At 42.6% G+C, this 23,590-nt stretch overlaps 2 protein-coding genes across 13 annotated transcripts in view; one reads left to right on the top strand and one right to left on the bottom strand.

The window, feature by feature from the left end:
• Window positions 1–15,543, bottom strand: part of ATG13 (autophagy related 13) — a 50,894-nt gene extending 35,351 nt beyond the window's left edge. For 3 of the 12 annotated variants that reach the window (XM_032638733.1, XM_032638738.1, XM_032638739.1), the window contains exons 1-2: window positions 14,515–15,115; window positions 14,042–14,154 (exon numbers count right to left, since the gene is read on the bottom strand). The gene's annotated coding sequence lies outside the window, so the exon portion shown is untranslated. Of the gene's footprint in view, window positions 1–14,041; window positions 14,155–14,514 lie in introns of all 12 variants that reach the window. The other 9 variants (XM_032638735.1, XM_032638741.1, XM_032638740.1 and 6 more) reach the window with 8 other exon arrangements.
• Window positions 15,146–23,183, top strand: HARBI1 (harbinger transposase derived 1). Its single transcript, XM_032638747.1, has 3 exons — window positions 15,146–15,266; window positions 16,369–17,187; window positions 22,322–23,183. Exons 2-3 carry the CDS (start codon window positions 16,518–16,520, stop codon window positions 22,699–22,701), a joined length of 1,050 nt encoding a protein of 349 aa, XP_032494638.1. The 5' UTR covers window positions 15,146–15,266; window positions 16,369–16,517; the 3' UTR covers window positions 22,702–23,183.
• Window positions 23,184–23,590: the final 407 nt, after the last annotated feature.

Below are 23,590 nucleotides of genomic sequence, written 5' to 3'. Positions count from 1 at the left end.
TTTAGAACATGTGCAGACTTGTGCCAAATTAAAATGTTTTTAAACAATTATCTGAAAATAGAATGGATAAGCAAAATGTGGTATATACATGCAATGAAATATTATTCCACCTTAAAAAGGAAGGAAATTCTGACACATGCTACAACATGGATGAACTTTGAGGACACTATGCTAAAGTGAAAAGAACTAGTCACAAAAAGACAAATACTGTATGATTCCACTTATATGAGGTACTTAGAGTAGTCAAAATCATAGAGACAGGAAGTATAATGGTGGTTGCCAGGAGCTGGGGGGAAGAGAGAATGGGGAGTTGCTGTTTAATAGGTAGAGTTTCAGTTTTACAAGATGAAAAGTTATGGGGACGGATGATAGTGAAGGCTGCACAGCAATGTGAATATATTTAATGCTGCTGAACTGCACACTCAAAAATGGTTAAGATGGTAAAATTCTGTTGCGTGTATTTTAACACACACAGAAAAAGAAAAAAAGATGCCATTACTAAATAAATAAAGTTTCCCATTATTATGTAATGGTTGTAGATAATCACCAACTCCCAAATACCAGACAGAAGATTCTACAACACTGTTCAAGTGCAAATGATACAATCAGGTAAGGGAAAAGTACAGTTATCTGGATAGACAGGTTTTTTTAGATCTTTTACTTACTTTCATACTGAAATGCTAATTTTAAATTTAAAAAATACGAGTTCTTCTTAGGCAGACAAAACCCATTTATCTCAACTACTTTCCCAATCCTCAATTAAAAGCACAGAAATATAAAAGCTATAAATAAACCCAGAAGAAGAAATAACAATGAAAGATGTCAACAAAATATTGGGGGGAAAAAGTAAACACACTGGTAAAGGATAAAGGTTCAATGTTTTTTTCTGCTCACTCCTAAAAAAAGGGTGGAGGACTTAAAAAGCATACACACAGACAAGAGATAACAACATCAAAGTTCGGGAAGGTAGAAAGTAGAAGGAATACATAACTGACTAAGCAGAGCACAGCTGATATCCAAGCCAGCAGTGGGAGAAACCCTAAACAAAGAAAGCTCTTCTGAACCAAAGAACCTAAGAAAGTCTAAGGAATTAGTCACCAGGTAGCTACTAAAGTAGGGTGGCAGATGGGGCTGAAAACAGGAGGATTATTTGAAAGTCCACGGAAGAAGCAGTTAGACCCCACTCTAAGCCCTACACCCACTCCATGACCCCACTCAGACCAGAACTGCCCTTCCTTCCTAACGTTAGAAGGCTGCACATTGGGAGGTCCCCAAATAGTGAAGTAGGAAGACCTTGATCTCACCTCCTCTCACAAAATTTACAATTATGTACAGAACTATTGAAGAAAAAGACCCTGACCCTAACTAACCCTAACCTACCAGAAAAGATCTTCTACAACTACAGATATAAAGAAGGAACCACAATAAGATGGGTAAGAGTGGGGAGTCCCAGTACAGTCACAATTCATGCCCCCGGTTGAGGAACTCACTAACATAAGAATAATTACCATTGCAGAGATTCTCCCCAAGGAGCAAGCGGTCTGAGTCCCACATTGGACTAACCAGCCTGGGGGTCCTATGCCAGGAAGACAAGCCCCCAGAATGTTTGTTTGGCTTTGAAGGCCTGTGGGGCTTACATCTGGGAGCACCAGAGGGCTGTGGGAAATTGAATGGAATCTCTTAAAGGGCACACAAACTCTCATATGTGCCGGGACCTTTAAGGCAGAAGTAGTAATTTCAGAGGAGCCTGGGTCAGAACTACCTGCTGATCTTGAAGAGTCTCCTGGAGAGGCAGAAGGCAACTGGAGTTCACCCTGGGGACATAGATACTTGTGGCAGCCATTTTTGGGAGCTTGTTCTACCACATGGACACTGGTGCAATCACCATTTTGGAATCCTCCCTCTACCACTAGCATGGTGTGTGTGTGTGTGTGTGTGTGTGTGTGTGTGTGTGTGTGTGTGTGTGTGTACACACACACACAAAGGAATACTACTCAGGCCCAAAAGAGAATGAAAATTTTCCATTTGCAACAACATGATGGACCTGGAGGGTATTACACTTAGTGAAATAAATCAGAGAAAGTCAAATACTGTACATTACCACTTATATGTGGAATCTAAAAAAAACACAAATGAATGAATATAACAAAACATAAACAGACTCATAGAGAGAGAGAAAAAATTAGTGGTTACCAGTGGGGAGAGGGAAGGGGGGGCAAGATAGAGGTAGGGGATTAAGAGATATAAACTGCTATGTATAAAATAAATAAGCTATGAAAAGTTGCTGACTAACAATCAATCAACCCATCAATCACCTACAAGAATATGAAGCCAATATTTTACATTTATTTAATTTATTTTTTTGGCTGTGCCATGCGGCATGTGGGATCTTTATTCCCCAACCAGGGATTGAACCCATGACCTCTACATTGGGAGCATGGAGTCTTAACCACTGGACCGCCAGGGAAGCCCAGTAGCCAATATTTTAGGATAAATATAAATGAAGTATAATCTATAAAAAATTTTTATCATACCTGAAACTAATAATATTGTAAATTATACCTCAATTTTAAAAAGTAAAAAAACATTAAAATAAATAAAAATAAAAAGGACTGGACATTAACTTTTTAGAAACAGTGAATCAAAAACATGGTGAACTTTGGTTATCAAAGTCTTTTTTTTTTTTTTTTTTTTTTTTTTTTTGCGGTACGCGGGCCTCTCACTGTTGCGGCCTCTCCCGTTGCAGAGCACAGGCTCCGGACGCGCAGGCTCAGCGGCCATGGCTCACGGGTCCAGCCGCTCCGCCGCAGGCGGGATCTTCCCAGACCGGGGCACGAACCCATGTCCCCTGCATCGGCAGGCGGACTCTCAACCACTGCACCACCAGGGAAGCCCAGTTATCAAAGTCTTTATGAGACACTCCCTCTCCCACCTCTTGAGCCCACTTCCTCACTAAGCTTGAAAAATACTGGCAGCCACAATGGACACTTCCATCAAGTGACTGGTGATCCTTGGCTGTCCCATTCACATCTGAGCATGAGGCACCAAAAAGCCAGAAACTCAGGGTATATGAGTGAGGCTGGTAAACTGGTAGGGCTCAAAGAGGGTCATCAGGAACAAGCTGGGCGCAGCCTTACCCTTTTTTCTATGGAAAGAAACCTCAAGTGTCAATATATAGAGGTTTTTCCCTCCAAAGACACTTAATTTCTCCAGAGAAGCCTCCAATCTCCTGCTGAAAACAAGTTTTCAACTCCTTTGGGTGAGTTACAGGAGTGCAACTGTTGGATCATACGGTAAAAGTATGTTTATTTTATAAGAAACCATCAAACTGTCTTCCAAAGTGGCTGAACCATTCTGCATTCCCACCAGCAATGAGTGAGAATTCCCAATGCTTCATGATCTCTCCAGCATTTGGTGTTGTCAGTGTTTTTGGATTTTGGCCATTCTAACAGGTGTGAGATGGCAACTCATTATCCTAAAAGATACCCCTTTTGGGACTTCCCTGGTGGTCCAGTGGCTAAGACTAGGTACTCCCAATGCAGGGAGCCTGGGTTTGATCCCTGGTCAGGGAACTAGATCCCACATGCCACAGCTAAAGATCCCGCACACTGCAACGAAGATCCCGCACGCCACAACTAAGACCAAATAAATAAATATATATATATTTAAAAGATATATCTTTTGCAAATATTTTCTCCCAGTCTGTAGCTTGTCTTCTAGTTCTCTTAGACAACCTTAGTTTTTTGAAAAGCAAATTTATACACGGAACTAATCTAATATTGAAGAGTTAAAGTTTCCTCGATTTATCTTAAGGATGAATGTTATTAAGCAAATTCAGTTGTTTTGAGTAACAGCTCCTGGCATATTAACAATATTGCTTTCATATTTGTTTAATGCCTACTTCTATTCACACATACTCTACAAAACAGTAACCTCAAAACTATTACAGAGATAACAGGACATTCTACCTGCAATTAAAAAAACAAACTTGCTGACAAATGCTCAGCACAACATTATTTTCAAGACTGATAAGTGTTTAAATAACACTTTATACCCATAAAGTGTTTGTTTGTTTTTTATTTGCGGTATGCGGGCCTCTCACTGTCGTGGCCTCTCCCGTTGCGGAGCACAGGCTCCGGACGTGCAGGCTCAGAGGCCATGGCTCACGGGCCTAGCCGCTCTGCGGCACTTGGGATCTTCCCGGATCGGGCACGAACCCGTGTCCCCTGCATCGGCAGGCGGACTCTCAACCACTGCGCCACCAGGGAAGCCCCCCATAAAGTGTTTTTAAACTCATGTTTGTCATGCAATATGTAAAAGTTTGGGGAACACTGAAATTAAAACTGACAATTTTACATTTGCTTCTTCAACTAACAGTGGAAGAGCAGAGATAATCTTTTCTTGCCGTAGTCATTATTCTACAGCAAGAATTTTCACATTTTCTCCAACACTGGTTTCAAAGGCAGTTGTACAATAAGTGGGGGGAAAAGAATACTTCTTCACAGTAAATTGCCACTTAGTAAATGTATAATAAATAAAGATTTAGGAAAACCACCATTTTGGAAGTTCCCTGGCGGTCCAGTGGTTAGGACTCGGAGCTTTCACTGCTGTGGTCTGGGTTCAATCCCTGGTCAGGGAACTAAGATCCCACAAGCCGTGTGGCGCGGCCAAAAAAAAAAAAAAAAAAAAAATCACAATTTTGCAATCATCACAGGAATAACTGGTTCAAGCAAATCACCAGTAGATGATAAAACCACTGTAAATATACCTTTTGCCAACAAATTTTCACGCAGTCTTCCTGCTAATTGACTTATTAATTACAAAGAGAAGTCAGATGAACACAATCTTAACAAAGTAATCAAAGAAACATACCAACAACTGAAAAACTGACATTACATCCTCTTGACGTGATGTAGGGAGAAGGACATGTCACTTATATAGCTTTTACATTAAAACTGTATAGGGGCTTCCCTGGTGGTGCAGTGGTTAAGAATCCACCTGCCAATGCAGGGGACATGGGTTTGAACCTTGGTCCGGTAAGATCCCACATGCCATGGAGCAACTAAGCCCGTGCGCCACAACTACTGAGCCTGAACTCTAGAACCCGTGAGCCGTAACTACTCTGCCTGTGTGTCCCAACTACTGAAGTCCACGCATCTAGAGCCCATGCTCTGCAACAAGAAAAGCCACCGCAATTAGAAGCCCGCGCACCGCAATGAAGAGTAGCCCCCCGCTCACCGCAAGTAGAGAAAGCCCGCACGCAGCAATGAAGACCCAACGCAGCCAAAAAAAAAAAAAACTGTATAACCCAAATCTAACCATGAGGAAGCAATCAGATGAGCTTATATTGAAAGACAGGGCATTTTACATAATAATGGACTTGTACTCTTCAAAAAAGTCAATCTTATGAGAGAAAAAGTCTGAAGAACTGTTTTAGAATAAAGGCAATAGGAGTATGACAACTAAATACAATGCTTAACCCAGGACTTTTTTTTTAAGTTGCTATAAAGGAGGGTATTGAAACAATTTGGCAACATTTGAAAATTGACTGTACACTACATAACCAGTATTGCATCAATATTAAATTTCCTGAATTTGATACAATTACACTTTGTTCAATGTTCTTTTTTTTTTTTTTTTTTTTGCGGTACGCGGGCCTCTCACTGCTGTGGCCTCTCCCGCTGCGGAGCACAGGCTCCAGACGCACAGGCTCAGCGGCCATGGCTCACGGGCCCAGCCACTCCGCAGCATGTGGGATCCTCCCAGACCGGGGCACAAACCCGCGTCCCCTACATCGGCAGGCGGACTCTCAACCAATGCGCCACCAGGGAAGCCCCTGTTCAATGTTCTTGTCTTAAGAGATACAAGTAACTTTTCTCAAGAGTCCAGAGGAAAAGAAAAAAGTAAGAAATCCTGCGTTGTTCTATTATACAGTATGTGATACATACAGAAAGAAGTAAAGCAATGTGGCCTACAGAGAACAATGTATGAATGTAGGTGAAGAGTATATGAAAGTTGGGGCTTTCATGAGAGTGAAGGAGACAAGGAGTTCAATGCACTGCGCCATGTCAGATATGAGTTCAAAACTCGGAGGACATCCAACAACAATGTGGACTGAACTAATGTTATCAGTCACACCCCACCCCTGCCCACTACAGGTACATAAAAATGCAAATAAGATATGACAATAAAAAGGTTTTGATACGCAGCTAAACCAGAAGGATTGAAACATCCCAGGTTCCAGAAAAAAAGGTAAGTTAAAGCCATAGATATAAGGGAAAATTGATGCCAGGGAGCTGAGGTTTATGGAGAGCAAGGTTAGATTCTTATAATGAACACATGAGAACAAGAGTGGGGTGTGAGGGAATCATACCTCAAGCTTATGGGCAGGTAGAAACCTCCCCTGCAGAAAACCCCAGAGCCAAGTGCTTCTTGATCAGAGGCCAGAAGAATCCTAGAGAAGCAATGAAGAGCTTTGCCATCTATCATGGCAAGGTTGGGAGGTGGGGAAGTTACTCTCAAACCTTCAAAAGAATACATCAGTAAGGTACACAGATATAAGATCCAAAATTACACTACCTACATGGATGGTAAGGAAACAAAAAGCCAAGAAATTAACCTAAAAACTTGTCCAAAACCACTGAAACTCCTAGAAACAGGCAGAAGGAAGCCCGAAGGAGGCCTGAGAAGCTTTCAGACTTGGATCATCAACAGCCTACTGCCAGGCCATTCATAACCCTTCCTTCCAACTTTTAGCTAGATGAACTCAGAATTTAAAAATCTGCAGATTGCACATGGAAATAAAACACCAAGAACTCAAAAGAACAAGACAATGTGAGAGACTACACATCTGAGATAGGAGACTGGGCAAGCTAAGAAGAAATACGCTTATTTATGAACTTGTTAAACACGTTGACTTAGAATGTTAAGGCAGTAGGTTAAAATTTTTTAAAGAATCACTTTATATAGTTTTTCTTAACAGAGTTATAATTCACATACCATAAAATTTACCATTTTAAAGTGTACAATTCAGTGCTTTTTAGTATATTCACAAGGATGTGCAACCATCACCACATTTTTATCACATTGAAAAGAAATCCCACATCTGTTATCCATCACTCCCCTTCCCCTTCTCCCTGTCCTTGGCAACTACTAGGCTTTATTGCTATGGACTTGCTTATTCTGGAAGTTTCACATAAAGGAAATCCTATGTCACCTTTTTGTGACTTGCTTCCTTCACTTAGCATGTTTCAAGGTTCACTCTGTATTTTAGCATGTGTCAGTACTTCATTCCTTTTTATGGCTGAATAATATTCCACTGAATTGGCAGACTACATTTTGTTAATTGACTCATCAAGTGATGGACATCTAAGTTGTCTCCACTTTTTGGCTACTGTGAATAATATTCCTGAGAACACTCATGGGTAAGTTTTGGCGTTAACATATGATTCTCTTGGGTATATACCTACAAATGAAATTGCTGGATCATATGGTGATTCAACATTTAATTTTTTTGAGGAACTGCCAAACTGTTTTCCAAGGCAGCCATGCCATTTTACATTTGGTAATGGCTTAATTTAAGATTAGGGTATATAATGAGTACGGAGATGACAGACATTATGAATGGGTCTTTTTTTTTTTTCTTTTTTCTCCAAGTATTTCCTTGTTACTCCTTTCCCTTTTAATCCATAATATACAACCCAGATAAATAGGCTAATGCTGTATTCTTTAAGGTTTTTTTTTAATTTACAAAAACAATGGATAGTTCTTCTCTCAGAAGACAAATGTAGTTGTAATTTGTATGACTTCAAGCTAATTTTAAAAAGTTTTTATTATGAAAAATTTTACACATCACTCAGCTTCAACAGTGTAGAATAAGGTCTGCCCTTAGCCTCTGCCAGAAACACAGGTAATTTCTCCCTGGAAGAAAATGTTGTCCTAACCCATAAATTATCTCTATAATTTTTCATATACAATTTCTGGCACATGTTAAAGTAAACCAGGCACTCAAGGAGACAAACACAAATGATCAAAATCCAAAAGATATTAGAAACACATTAACAGTTATCAGACACAGACCTTAAAATTACTATGCTTAATATGTTCAATTAAATGAAGCACAAAATTGAGAATTTGGACAGAGAACAAAAATGTATAAAAAGTAGGTAAGTATGATCCAGCCAGATTAGTAGGGAAACATAAAAGTGAGCAAAAGAGAATAACAGTAGATTATAGTAGGGAGTCAATGCAGATTCTTCTATAGGTAAAAATTTAGGGACATTAATCTGAATATAGAGAGGGGGAGATGAAATAAAGGGATTAGAGGCAGGAAGACCAGCTAGGAAGCCATTTCAGTAATCCAGATGAGAGTTGGTGATAGCACTGGATTAAGGTGAGGCAGTCAATAAAGGAAGGAAAGAGCAAATATTTTCAAAGAAACAACTGAATAATTTGGCAAGAGATTATACAAAAATGACCCCAGATAATATCTCCAGCCCCTAAAACTGGGAAAAGTTAATTAACATCAATTATTGAAAAAATAATTATGTTTTCCAATTTTTAACAGTTTTTAAATGTTCTGGATTCAGGCTTAAAAGCTGAGTATGGCAAATCAGGAACAGTTAATAAGAAAAAACAGTTAAGGGAGTTCCCGGCGGTCCAATGGTTAGGACTCTGCGATTCAACTGCAGGGCGCACAGGTTCAATCCCTGATCAGGAACTGAGATCCCGAAAGTTGGGTGGTGCAGCCATAAAACAACCCCACCCCCCAAAAAAAACCAGTTAGGTACAAGTTCAAGGGTAAAGAGAACAAAACTGTAATTTCCCTACTTTCTAGGCATCAGAATTAGTAAATCATAAAGATCTTTTTTTCCATTTAGAAAGTTCTTTGTAGACAAATGAGAAACAGAATGGAAAAGTTTAAACAACTGAAATAGTCTTCTACCAAAAGAGTTACAAAGAAAGTCTGAAAATAAAGAAGAAAGCAGAGATACACTCACTTGGGCGGGAGGGGGGAAAGAGGAAGAAAAAAGAAAGAGGGCTTCCCTGGTGGCACAGTGGTTGAGTCTGCCTGCTGATGCAGGGGACATGGGTTCGTGCCCCGGTCCGGGAAGATCCCACATGCCGTGGAGCGGCTGGGCCTGTGAGCCATGGCCGCTGGGCCTGTGCATTCGGAGCCTGTGCTCCGCAAAAAAAAGAAAAAGAAAAAGAAAAGAAAAAGAAAGCAGGGCCTTCCCTGGTGGTGCAGTGGTTAAGAATCCGCTTGCCAATAGAGGGGACACAGGGTCGAGCCCTGGTCTGGGAAGATACCGCATGCCGTGGAGCAGCTAAGCCCATGCACCACAACTTCTGAGCCTGCTCTCTCGAGCCCGCGAGCCACAAATACTGAAGCCCACGTGCCACAACTGCTGAAGTCTGCGCGCATAGCGCCTGTGCTACGCAACAAGAGAAGCCACCACAATGAGAAGCCCGCTCACTGCAACGACGAGTAGCCCCCGCTCGCAGCAACTAGAGAAAGCCCGCGCGCAATGAAGACCCGACGCAGCCAAAAATAAAATAAATACATTTAAAAAAAAGAAAAAGAAAGCAGAAGTGTCGATATTTATGACAATTCCAGACCAGAAGTGATGAAATGAGATTAAAAGGGACATTCAGTAACGATAATCTCTGAAAATATGATAGCCATAAACCTTTACATGTAACCAATATAGCAATAAAATACATAAAGCAAAAATTCCTAGAGATACTAGGAGAGCTTGATAAAACCAAAACTATACCTGAAGATTCAACATACCTCTTTGATATATCAAGTAGATATAAAAAATTTTTGAGGATCTGAATAATAAAAACAAGTCATTCATATATATATATATATATATATATATATATATATATATGGTGGCATATAGTGCGAGTCACTCAATCTTTCTGTACTTTAGATTCCTTTCTCATAGGGTTGTGGTGAGGATTAAATGAGATAGTTCCTATAAAGAGTACTTGCCACATATGAGATCCTCAATAAAGCTCTTAGCTATCTAACTCTACCTTTCACATTATTCTCTTAGGTTCAAGGGACACCACAAACTGATCATGTTCTTGACCATTAAAAAAATTTTTTTCCAAGATGTTATTGCCCATAATTCAATAAACTAGAAACATAATAAAAAGTTAACCGTGTATACACTAGGAAGCTTTTTATAATAAACATTGAAATAAAAACCAGTTACAAACGATCTAGAAATTAACAAAATGAAGAATATTGGACAACAAATGAGACACAAAAAAAGAAGAATTCAGAGGAAAACTTATAGTCTTTATAATTTAAAAAAAAATCTCAAATAAGTATGCAATTTAAGAAACCAAAAAGTAAAGTAAACCAAAAGAAAATGGGAAGTGGGAATAAAGATAAAAGACAAAAGCTGTGCTTGATTAACTAAGGAACAATTTAAAAACCAGTCTAAAGAATACATAAGGCCAATATCCGATTTCTTGAAAATTCCAACAGAAATAGATTAAAGCATAAAAACACCCTTAAGCTTATATTTAAAACAGGGCATTTAAACCTCCACAAGTATTTCTCTACATAATCTCTCCTAATGACATAATAGCTGTGGGCAATACAGGAGGAAGGTGAGGGTGGCGACAAACCACCCTGGAAAGCCTGGAAAGAATAATATGATTTTTAACTCTATTTCTTTCATATTTGTATGAATCAAAAGTCAACAGTGAAAACAGTATCTTCCAAAATAAGAATACTGGGTTATCACTTCTATACATTCTTTATTTACCTTTATTTTTACTAAGATACTGTTGACAGACTGTGCATGTTGAGTTGTTTTTCTATGTAGTGGTGATTCACAATCTTCTCCCTTCTCTTGTAACCAAGGGCATATGGGGGACACCAACAGGGCAAAAGCAAATTTCTTGTGCCACCTATACTGGTATTTAGAGGCTTTCTCTAACAAACTGGCTCACATTTACTCTACAGTTAAAAACAATTATTTAAAATTAATTTTACATCCTCTTAAGGGATTTAAAATCTGTTTAAAGATTCCAAACTAATTTTACACCCCTTTAAGGATTTTAAATCGTTAAGATTTAAAACCCAAACTTCAAGTTGTTGCTGTTTTTTTTTTTTTTTTTTTTGGTGGGGGGGGTACGGCATGCACCACTCAGCATGCAGAATCATAGTTCCCTGACCAGGGATCAAACCTGTGACCCTCTGCGGTGGAAGCGTGGAGTCTTAACCACTGGACTTTGAGGAATTCCCAAGAAAAGTTTCTTTTTCCCCTTGGTCATAGAGGTCTAGTTAGCTTCCTCTGCATTCTCCCTTTGCATACACTGCCTTTATCCTGTCAGGGACTGCCTGCAGTTTTTTGGGTTTTTTTTTGCTGTACTCGCGGGCCTCTCACTGCTGCGGCCCCTCCCGTTGCGGAGCACAGGCTCCAGATGCACAGGCCCAGCGGCCACAGCCCACGGGCCCAGCCGCTCCGCGACACGTGGGATCCTCCCGGACCGGGGCACGAACCCCTGCCCCCTGCACCGGCAGGCGGACTCCCAACCACTGCACCACCAGGGAAGCCCCACCTGCAGTTTTTACTGCTCTCCACAACTTGACAAAGAGGAGGCAAGGACCAGTAACCCCGTGCACCCTCTCTTCTCTTAAATCCATGCATGAAAAAATGAGGCCCTATGGAAATTTATTTTACTCAACACCCCAAGTTGGAAATTACTTCTAAATTATCCACATATAAAGTTTAGGCAAGCTTTTTCCAAGAAGAAACTTTTAGTAAAGTATACATATTTTAAGACTCTAAAGTCAACATACAAGCCAAAAAAATCTTAAGCAATACAGTAGTTCAAATATTAGCTGAATAGCCTGCATTTCTTACTCAGTGAGTTTCTATACTTTTCTTCCATTAAAAAATAAAACCAGGGACTTCCCTGATGGTCCAGTGGTTAAGATTCCTCGCTCCCAATGCAGGGGGCCTGGGTTCGATCCCTGGTCAGGGAACTAGATCGTGCATGCTGCAACTAAAGATCCTGCAGGCGGCAATGAAGATCCTGCGTGCTGCAGCTAATACCCAGTGCGGCCAAATAAATAAAGTTATTTTAATTTTTAATATTCATTTTTGGCTGTGTTGGGTCTTTGTTGCTGCGCGTGGTCTATCGCTTGTTGTGGTGAGCGGGAGCTACTCTTCATTGCGGTGCCCGGGCTTCTCACTGCAGTGGCTTCTCTTGTTGCGGAGCACGGGCTCTAGGCACGCGGGCTTCAGTAGTTGCAGCATGCAGGCTCAGTAGTTGTGGCTCATGGGCTCTAGAGCACAGGCTCACTAGTTGTGACGCATGGGCTTAGTTGCTCCACGGCATGTGGGATGTTCCCGGACCAGGGATCAAACCCATGTCCCCTGCATTGGCAGGCGAATTCTTAACCACTGTGTCACCAGGGAAGTCCCATAAATAAATATTTTTTTAAATAAATAAAAACAGGACTTCCCTGGTGGCGTAGTGGTTGAGAGTCCGCCTGCCGATGCAGGGGACACGGGTTCGTGCCCTGGTCCAGGAAGATCCCACATGCCGCAGAGAAGCTGGGCTCGTGAGCCATGGCCGCTGAGCCTGCGCGTCAGGAGCCTGTGCTCCGCAACGGAAGAGGCCACAACAGTGAGGGGCCCGCGTACCAAAAAAATAATTTTAAAAAACCAAAAACCAAAAAACTTAATCTGAATAATAAAGGGTCATAGAGTGAGGAATGTAGTGCTCCAACCACAGTGTTATGAATGTCATTTTCATCTCTTCTATAATAATGTAAAAAGTGTTTAAAAAGTAAACATTTTAGGGATTTCCAAGCATTACTAAGATTAAATAAGTTCCCTCCAGATAAAAATTCCAAAATAAATAACTTCCACTCCGAATGGAACAAAATGTAATTGCAGAGCTTTGGTAATGAACCTTATCAAGTGACAGCAATAAGTTCTATAGCGGTTGCACTTTCTGATTAGTCAAAATTATCTTTGAAAACTCACTCATGTAGTAGGACTCATGTCTTTGGAAGCTCAATGTTAATGTCTTAGGCTTCTTTTTGCATTTAGGCTATGGACACCCTGCTCTGAGTCATGGAGGTCATAAGCTGATGCAGCTGGGTGGATGCAAGCAGGAAAGACAATGGAAAAAAAGAGATTGCTTGCCCCCACCTCCATACGGTACAATTCCAGTACGCGTATATGGCAGGACTGAATTGTGTCCAGCTGATTTTTAGTCCTTAAATAAAACAATATTATTTGGAGTATTTAGTAGCTGAAGATCTGCAGTTTTTGATCTGCAGTTTCCACTTGAGGGAAAAAAATACAAATAATAGGAACTGTTAGGTGTAAGTAAAGAAATAGCAATTTTTATGAAATGTAAATCTCAAAAGTTGCCATAGCCGTCTTAACTTCCGACCCAAAGGGGTACAATTTGAAAACAGCAGGAGAATTAACTATATGCATTTTACTACACAGATCAATATATATGACCTTTGCTTCATCACTTATTCATCATCCCCTGGGTATGAAAAATATTAACTCAGGATTCCCTTCCACAAGCACTTACAAGACTTCTGCTCGGCTGAAAAATGGAGTTGAAAGAAACAAACAAAAACATATAATTTAATTGGAGCCATGATATCCACACATGAAAGGACTAACACATAAAACAACACACAATAACCTGGAGTTAATTTAGTGTAAAGAAAAGACCTGTTGTTTCTTATTATTGCACATCTCCCATTGAAGGTGTTCAATAAATTCTACCACCTTAGGAGATGACTTTTAAAGTAAGTGTAATGAAAAAATAGGCACTTTTGTCCTTTAAATATTCGTTCATTCACATCCATTCCCCCGCCCTCCACCCCTCTCTCTCTGGCTGTGGGATGGCCAGAGAGGAAGGAATACTAAAAGTGAAACGCTACACTGAATTGACCAGAAAAACTTAGTAAATAACTGAGTGAGAAAGTGAAAACTGAGATGAGTTAGTGATGAATCCAAGAAGGTGCTTAGCCACTTACCCAGAGATTTACTTAATGAGAATGGATCGCAGGTTTCCACAGGTCATTCCACTGCCAGTAAGAGAGTCGTGAACCTTGGGTCCCTTTTTGCACTAGTCAACAGTCACCCTCACCTACACGCGGAGTACATATTTGGCACTCAACAAATCTTGATTGAATGAGAACCTATCTCATTCATACTGGTACCCAACCACAGAGTTATGGGCCCACAAATTCCTTCCAAAATGCCTTTAACCCAAAGAGCTGAGAAAGCAGAGTCGAAAGCTCTGGGCATCTCTGTAAGGACTGGGAATGATCAAGGGCCAATGAAGCCTACAGTAACCCGACTTCCCAAAGAAAGCTTAGGGGACTGACCTACAGCTAATAGGCTTCGGCTTCGCCAGGACGTACCCGACAGGCCGCAGGCCGCAGGTCCACAGCCTCCCACCCGGGGGCGCTGAGAGATCCGGGGGTATCCCCCCTAAAGTTAGTACCTGTGAAGCTGCGACACAGAGAGTGGCTCGGGACTCTCATTACGGAGGCCGGGGCCTGGGGCCGGCCAGCTGCGCCTCCTGGCTGAGAGCTCCGCGCTCCGGAGCTGCTCTGACAGCACGGGTCGCAGATAATACCTCACGCCTCACGAGCCTCGTGGCTCGCAGGCCCCGGGAGTTTCGTTCCCAAGACTGCGCGAGTTGTCGCACTCACGTCTACAGGCGCTCTTCAGGGCTTCCCTCACAGCTCAAGTGATCACTCCTGCCTTCAGCCCAGCAGCCGATCCCTTCCCGGCGCCGCCATCGTTACTGTTTGTTTTCATCCGCTTCGGTGACGGCGGTGGGAGGAAGAGGGCTATGGGGGAAATACAGCTATCTAACCTCAGCCGCCCTTTCGGCACAGTATGGATGACCTTCTTAATCTCTTTCCTCTTTGACGTTCCCATAAAAACTGGTTTCCTTACCATGTAAGTCTGATTCACCAATCTCTTCAAGCGTCTCAGAAAACAAAGGCGTAAAGAGGCGGTCTTTGAAAGAGCGTGAACCTTTGGGCCGTGTGTGGAATGTGCGCCGACGAATCGCAGGTGGCGGCGGCAGCTGCAGTGAGGACACGGCTTGGGGCGGGCGGTGACGCGAGAGGGCGGTGCCTACAGAGAGCGCCGTGGCGGCTTGTGCTCGGTCGCCGGTTCCGGAGGAGGGCCGGACCCGGCTGGGTGGGTGGGAAGTGCGGCTGGTAATCTGGCAGCCGCCGAGAGGTGGGTGAGCGGCCTCGGCTGACTTTGAGTGGCCGGGGCAATCACACTTCCGTATTCATTTCTAAGACATCTTTTTAAAAGCCTTAGAGGTGGAGTGTCCTCTCAGCCCTAGATCTTCCAGCCTCTTCTTTTGCGCCTTCCTTCCAACCTATCTGGTCTTCCCTACTTCCTTGCCCTCAGCCTCACGATTTGGATTTCTTGGGGTGAGAGGAAACGCTTTTGTTACAACACAGAATCTCCCGTCTACCAGCCTGGGTCGTGGGCGGTGTTTTGCCCCTTCTTCCCTTGTTAGACTAGTTTGAACAACGACACTCCCCCCTCCCCACCCCCATCTCTTACCCCTTACTTATCAGGTGGAGCCAGAGGGCTTTGGGTAATGAATCCTGCCGTGACTAATCCCTGTCCTGGGTAGCTATGACTTACGTCAGCTGCTTCGTGGCCTGTATAGTTAGGAGCAGACCTCTTTTACTTTGTGGATAATTATGCCATCACCTCCATTAATCTTTTGTTCTTCCCAATGCAAATGCCAGGCATTAAATGAGCCACCAAAATTCAGCTCCCATTCTCCTTCATACCAAAGCAAGCCTGTTGTATTGCCATGAGTTAGTGGAGAAAAACCGAGTTACAGTTATAGCACCTTTTTTTTTTTTTTTTGGTACGCGGGCCTCTCCCTGTTGTGGCCTCTCCCGCTGCGGAGCACAGGCTCCGGACGCGCAGGCTCAGCGGCCATGGCTCACGGGCCCAGCCGCTCCGCCACATGCGGGATCTTCCCGGACCGGGGCACGAACCCGCGTCCCCTGCATCTGCAGGTGGACCCTCAACCACTGCGCCACCAGGGAAGCCCTGATGTGGATGATTTTTAAGGTCTTTATTGAATTTGTTACAATACTGCTTCTGTTTTTTTTTGTTTTTTTTTTTTATGTTTTTGGTTTTTTGGCCGCAAGGCATGTCGGATCTTAGCTCCTCCACCAGGGATCAAATCCGCACCCCCTGCCTTGGAAGGCGAAGTCGTAACCACTGGATCGCCAGGGAAGCCCCTGAATCACTTTAAAGTCTTTGGTAGGTTTCTAATGTTTTTTGTTTTTTTCTTTAACCTTTACAGAGAGAAGATTATAAATGCCAGAGCCATTTAAATGATGGTTAGCTGTTGAATTCTGACACTTCCTTAAATACCTTCTTGCACCAACATCTTCAGTGGGAAGAGTTCAGGAAAAGTAGCAGAGGGAAGGAGAGACAACAGTTACATGTACCATGGCTATACCAATAACAGTACTTGACTGTGATCTCTTGCTATATGGCCGAGGTCACCGCACATTGGACCGCTTTAAGCTGGATGATGTGACAGATGAATACTTGATGTCCATGTATGGGTTTCCTCGACAGTTCATTTATTACTTGGTGGAGCTCTTGGGGGCCAGTCTTTCTAGACCTACTCAGAGATCCAGGGCTATTAGCCCAGAGACACAGATCCTTGCAGCACTGGGCTTCTATACCTCAGGTTCCTTCCAGACTCGGATGGGAGATACTATTGGAATCAGTCAGGCATCTATGAGTCGATGTGTTGCCAATGTCACCGAAGCACTTGTGGAAAGAGCTTCGCAGTTCATCCGCTTTCCAGCTGATGACGCCTCCGTGCAGGCTCTGAAGGATGAATTCTATGGGTTGGCAGGGATGCCAGGGGTCATAGGGGTGGTTGACTGTATCCATGTGGCAATCAAGGCACCAAATGCTGAAGACCTTTCCTATGTGAACCGCAAAGGTCTTCATTCTTTAAACTGCCTCATGGTGTGTGACATCAGAGGGGCACTGATGACTGTGGAGACAAACTGGCCGGGGAGCCTCCAGGACTGTGCTGTGCTGCAGCAGTCTTCTCTCAGCAGTCAGTTCGAAGCTGGGATGCACAAAGAGAGCTGGCTGCTTGGTAAGTCTGCAGGTGTAAATGCTTCATTTTTGAAACTATAAAAAAAGTTTGGGCAGAGTAGAATGAAATATAGGGGTCTATAGACCTGAGACTCAGTCCTGTTCTGTTTTAAGCACGACCTCAGATGAGAGCTCTCTGAGCCTTAATTTTTTTTTTTTAAGCCTTTATTGAATTTGTTACAGTATTGCCTCTGTTTCATGTTTTGGGTTTTTGGCCTCTAGGCATGTGAGATCTTAGCTCCCTGACCAGGGATGTAACCTGCACCCTCTGTATTAGAAGGTAGAGTCTTAACCACTGGACCACCACGGAAATCCCCAGCCTTAATTTTTTTAAATCAACATTTAAAGGACACTTGTTAACATTTAAAAACATACAATTTGACCCAGCTCTTCTTGGAGGTACATGTTCAGAAATATGTAAAACAAAATTACAGGCATTTGCATTGCAGCAGTGTTTTGTACTCACAAACAACAATAGCAACGACAACCCTACAAAAGCATTCCCCTTAAATATAGCCAAGATACTTATCAATGCAGATCTGGTTAAATATAGTACATCCATACAATTGAGCCTTAATTTTTATCATCTGTAAAATGGTGAAAATAATGCTAAGGGCAGTAATACCTATTGTTAGGATTAGGGAATATATATGAAAGTTCACTCTAAAGTATTGTGAAAATGTATTATTTTTGCCATTGGTGATTGTCACCATGATATCTGTATGAAAATGATAGTAGACAGTGCATTTATTCAGTTCTTATGGAAACTCACTTCATAGATCTGTTTGCCTGAGTGCCCTCGGAAAGCCTGGCTTAATGATCTGAGTAGGACAAAAACCTATTCAGTATTGAGCAGTGCAAATTGATGTAACTGTAGAGCTGGGAGGAATACAGTTAGTTAACAGTGATAAAACCCTCGAGCCTGGCAGCTTTTTTGTTGTCTTTTTTTTTTTTAAAAAAAGAACCATTCTATGTAAGCAATAGGACAAGGGTTATCTTGTACACAACATGTTATGTGGGAGATGAAGGCACATTAAGGATTGGAAGACCTCTCTTTAAGGCCACTAATCATGTCTGCACTGCACATGTTCATAACACAGTGTTTTACATGTAATAAACACTCAGGAATTTTTCTCTTTAATGTGCTGATTGGCAGTTAAAGAAAAACCTCCCCTTGGGACTTCCCTGGCGGTCCAGTGGTTAAAACTGCACGCTTCCACTGCAGGGGGCACAGGTTTGATCCCTAGTCAGGGAACTAAGATCGCACACGCCACACGGGGCAGCCAAAAATAAAGAACCCTCCCACCCCTGCCCACTGTTCCAGGTGAGGAGAAGAGACTGCTGTCACACTGATTGGTTTAGAGCTGCCAGGGTACCATGAGTAGCATCTTGGAACTTAACTGATTTTCTTCAGTTGTTGCTTCTTTTTTTTTTTTTTTTTTTTTGCGGTACGCCGGCCTCTCACTGTTGTGGCCTCTCCCGTTGCGGAGCACAGGCTCTGGACGCACAGGCTCAGCGGCCATGGCTCACGGGCCCAGCCGCTCCACGGCATGTGGGATCTTCCCGGACCTGGGCACGAACCCATGTCCCCTGCATCGACAGGCGGACTCTCAACCATTGCACCACCAGGGAAGCCCCCAGTTGTTTCTTCTACACACTGTTGTCAGTGCCCCACCTTCTAGTTACCCTAGTGGAAAGTTGTCTTAATCCCACCTTTTGCCTACTCTGAATTTTCAAATTCCATTTTCATACGACTCACACCAAGAAGTGAAGGGAAGACTGTTTGCAAGTGTCTCATCCAACTACTTCTTCAACAGCTGGGGAAGTACTTGGGTTCCAAGCTGATTTCTTATGAAATCACTTTGGTACCCTAACTCTAAAGCCAGCTAAGGGGACTTCCCTGGTGGCGCAGTGGTTAAGAATCCGCCTGCCAATGCAGGAGACACGGGTTCGAGCCCTGGTCCGGGAAGATCCCACATGCCGCGGAGCGACTAAACCCGTATGCCACAACTACTGAGCCTGCACTCTAAAGCCCGCGAGCCACAACTACCGAGCCTGCATGCTGCAACTACTGAAGCCTACACGCCTAGAGCCCATGCTCTGCAAACAGAAGCCACTGCAATGAGAAGCCCTCGTACTGCAACGAAGAGTAGCTCCCGCTTGCCGCAAATAGAGAAAGCTTGCGCGCAGCAATGAAAACCCAACGCAGCCAAAACAAAAAAAGAAAAAAAAAAAGAAGATGGTTGATTTTATCTTAAGAATACCATCAGATTTGTAGAATGGTACTAGATTTGCCAAACCTAGAACTAGCTGTGATTCCCCCTTGTTTTTTTGGTTTGTTTGTTTAGCATATTTTCATCTTGGGTGTCATCCCTTCATGTCCTCATTCTCGTATGCCCCTTCAGAGGGCATCACCTAATTCCTCTTCTCTAAATGTACCTGCTCCTACAAACAATTCAGCCTGAGTTATTTCTTCAGCCCTTGGGCTAGTCTTGTTAAGCAGCTTTGGGTAAGATCTGCCAGAATGTCTCTTGGATGACTGATCATGTAAGCAATTGTAGTCTGTTTAGGAATTCTGTTCCTAATCCCCTCCTGAGTGTCTGTCTGCCAGTGGTGCTTGGATTATAACCAGTTAATGATGATGCAGCATTTTATAAGAGGTCTACATTAACTAGCTTGTCTTGTATGTCTTCCCAATTAAGGCTCATACTGTTTCTTAAGAGACGTTTAACAAATATCTAGTATCTCTTTGTTTTGCTAGTCATCTTAAATGTTTTTCTTATTCTCTTTTACAGCATTATACCATTGTTTTAGTGACTTTGAGTCTGACATTATTAGCATTTAGTGACTAGCTCCTTCCTCTTCCTGTGCCTAACATATCAAAGGATGGGTGACGTTTATTTTTATTTTCTCACTTGTAAAATAAGGTCAGTAGTATCTGCCTAGTGGAGTTGGGATTGGACAAGTCATAGATATTATTTTCATTATTATTTACAACATCAGTTTCTAAAATTCAGTATTTAGTAGGGATGAGTTCAATTAAAATAGGTTGTACTTAGGAGGAAAAAAGTCAGCTAAATATACAATTTGAAAATTTTGTGAGCCATCTCAGATATTTAAAGTTAATCCAGTATACCTAAAACTAATACAATGTTATATGTCAATATCATTCAAAATAAAGTTGGGACTTCCTTGGTGGCACAGCGGTTAAGGATCCGCCTGCCGACACAGGGGACACAGGTTCGAGCCCTGGTCTGGGAAGATCCCACATGCTGCGGAGCAACTAAACCCATGTACCACAACCACTGAGCCCACGTGCCACAACTACTGAAGCCCGCATGCCTAGAGCATGTGCTCCACAACAAGAGAAGCCACTGCAGTGAAAAGCCCATGCACCGCAACAAAGAGTAGCAGCCAAAAATAAATAAATAAATTTATTTTAAAAATAAAATAAAGCTAACCCATGGGGAATTCCCTGGCAACCCAGTAGTTAATACTTGGCTCTTTCACTGCCACAGGCCAGGATTCAATCCCTGGTCAGGGAACCAAGACCCCAGAAGCCGCATGGTGTGGCCAAAAAGAAAAAAAAGAAATGTAAGCTCCTAAAAGAGAGGAGTGCTATATGTTTGGAACAGTGCCTAGCACTCTCTGAACAATCCATAACTATTTACTGAAATTGATGGTGGGTGAGGAACACAGCAACTATACAGGTTGGTATTCCTCAGGTCTATTTGTCTCAAATTTCTAAGGGGTTGTTCCTCTGAGACATTTCATCTTCTAGATTTAGTGAGTCAGGACAATTAAACATTATAGAAACACTGCACTATTGTAATGGGACATTGCACCCCAGTTTTGTTTTGGTTTTAGCACTTCCCAGGATTATTCCATAAAGAAGTCACTTAAGGGAAATGCCTTGTGTATATTATTTTAATTGACTTCTGATTTTATTTCTTTATCCCTATTACTACTTGCATCATTATATTTATGGTCTCCTTGTTAATGTGAAATTCTACCTGTTCCTCTATTACAAAGGCGTGGTTCTAATGAATGTAATATCTAGGAAGGCAGAACACCTGAGTTCTCATCTCTGCTGGGAGTTTTCTCTTATTCTTCTTAGCACTGGGAGATTGAATGATTATTGTCTATGAAATACTCTGAAATTCCTAGGTAGTGCTTTCAAACCTGACATTTTAATGGTAAAGTCGGAGATTTTTCCTCACAAGTGTTTTGAGGTCTCCTGGCAGAATTCTCTTCTTCTCTCTTGCACTCTTGCTCTTTAGAGATTTTGAAGATTGGCTTGCTATGTGATAGTTTCTATTAACCTTTTTTATTTTAAATTTATTTTATTTATTTTTGGCTGCGTTGGGTCTTCCTTGCTGCGTGCGTGCTTTCTCTAGTTGCGGCGAGCAGGGCCTACTCTTCATTGTGGTGCATGGGCTTCTCATTGCGGTGGCTTCTCTTGTTGCGGAGCACAGGCTCTAGGCACGCGGGCGTCCATAGTTGTGGCTCGCAGGCTCTAGAGTGTAGGCTCAGTAGTTGTGGCGCACAGGCTTCGTTGCTCCGTGGCGTGTGGGAACTTCCCGGACCAGGGCTTGAACCCTTGTCCCCTGCATTGGCAGGCGGATTCTTAACCACTGTGCCACCAAGGAAGCCATATTAACTTTTTCTTAAAGAACAATATCTCTGAATTCAGAAAATCCTGGAATTCCCTGGAGGTCCAGTGGTTGGGACTCCACGCTTCCACTGCCGGGAGCCCGGGTTCGATCCCTGGTCAGGGAACTAGGATCCCACAAGCAGTGCATCGCGGCCAAAAAAAGAAAATCCAGGAATTTCATTTCCTCCAGTGCCTTCACCGCTGTCCTACATTCTTTCAGACTTAGCTTTCTTTAGCCGGGTCAGCTTTTCTCTGTTGGTTTTAACCAAGGGTATTCCCAGCCAAGACTCACTCTGGTCTTCCTGCTCATGACTAGCTATGGGCTCTTTATCACAGCATTTCCCTCTTCATTTCCCTGGTGTGCTTTGGCTCCGGAAGCTGTTGCATTTTCTTGTCCATTCTCTGTACATGCTCCTGGATTTTCCTTTTTGTTTGTATTCCAGTTATAAACATCTGTGATGTCTTTGGGCCTTCCCCACAGGTGACAGTTCCTTCTTTCTCCGCACCTGGCTTATGACCCCACTGCACATTCCTGAAACTCCAGCCGAATATCGCTATAATATGGCCCATTCTGCAACTCACAGTGTGATTGAGAAGACTTTCCGAACCCTCTGCTCCCGATTCCGCTGCCTGGATGGATCCAAGGGGGCACTGCAGTACTCACCGGAGAAGTCCAGCCACATCATCTTGGCCTGCTGCGTCCTCCACAACATCTCCCTGGAGCATGGGATGGATGTCTGGTCCTCTCCAGGAACGGGACCCGTGGAACAGCCTCCTGAAGAAGAGTATGAGCACATGGAGTCCTTGGACCTAGAGGCTGACCGTATCCGTCAGGAGTTGATGCTCACTCACTTCAGCTAATGTGGAAGGTGGGAAGCGGGGAGGCTTTCCAGAAGGAGCTGTGACAAACTTTCCCTCTCACCACCCCCTACACAGTTCCATCATCTAGCATAACTGAGCGTGTGGACACTTGTCACAAACTGACATTTAATCTGCGTGTTTTAGAAAGGTTGAGGCTAGGCCAGAATATCTCGATTCATTTGCAAGTTTATTAACTAAACCAAAACCTCCGAGACAACAGTTCTCTACTATCCATTGAACACCAGGTTAGCACCACTCACTCATTTGAAAGTTCTTGGTTGCAGACGTTTATATCGTGCTTACAAAATCAAAGCAGTTGATCTAGAGATTTCAAAAGAAAACAATATTTGTCCTGAAAGATTTGGATGGCATTTTAGCTTTTCTACTTTACTACCTATATAGGCATAATCTGAGGCAAGTGTGAAGAGTAAATTTCAGTTGGGAAATGGTCTTCTGACATAAATAAATGGCTACTAATGTGATTTTTCAGCTTTGTGTTTTTAAGAGGAGGTTAAGGACAGTCCAAAACCTCCATCTTAATTCTGTCTGTAATAACTGAGCTGTGACTTGGACCTAGTTCCCAGGGAGAACATCTAGACTCCAATCTCTTACTTCCAACCCTGAGTAGGAGCTAAAGGCTAAATGGGTTTAAGAATTCAATCAGCTTAAAGAAGACAAGTCAAATAGAGACAAAATAGCAAGCTTACACTTTACAGGGGATCTAAAGACCCTGATAGATTGATGGGCAAAGGAAATTCACCCAGGTTTAGACAGTCCACATCTAAATAGATCACATTTCTTATGATCATGATGTTAGGATGTCTTTTGGGCCATTCTGCTTTGAAGTTCCTTGTTCAGAAAGAAAGTTTAGGGGATACAGAAGACGTAT

The sequence above is a fragment of the Phocoena sinus genome, chromosome 8 (genome assembly GCF_008692025.1).
Source record: "Phocoena sinus isolate mPhoSin1 chromosome 8, mPhoSin1.pri, whole genome shotgun sequence".
Taxonomy (NCBI): Eukaryota; Metazoa; Chordata; class Mammalia; order Artiodactyla; family Phocoenidae; genus Phocoena; species Phocoena sinus.
Note: the sequence above shows the minus strand (reverse complement) of the source record. Positions and strands in the feature narration are given on the sequence as shown.

Bases quoted from the DNA above. Each gene is read 5' to 3' on its own strand.
- HARBI1 (XM_032638747.1), top strand. From the start codon at position 16,518: ATGGCTATACCAATAACAGTACTTGACTGTGATCTCTTGCTATATGGC. The intron at 17,188-22,321 runs GTAAGTCTGCAG...CCTTCCCCACAG, and splicing joins CAAAGAGAGCTGGCTGCTTG to GTGACAGTTCCTTCTTTCTC.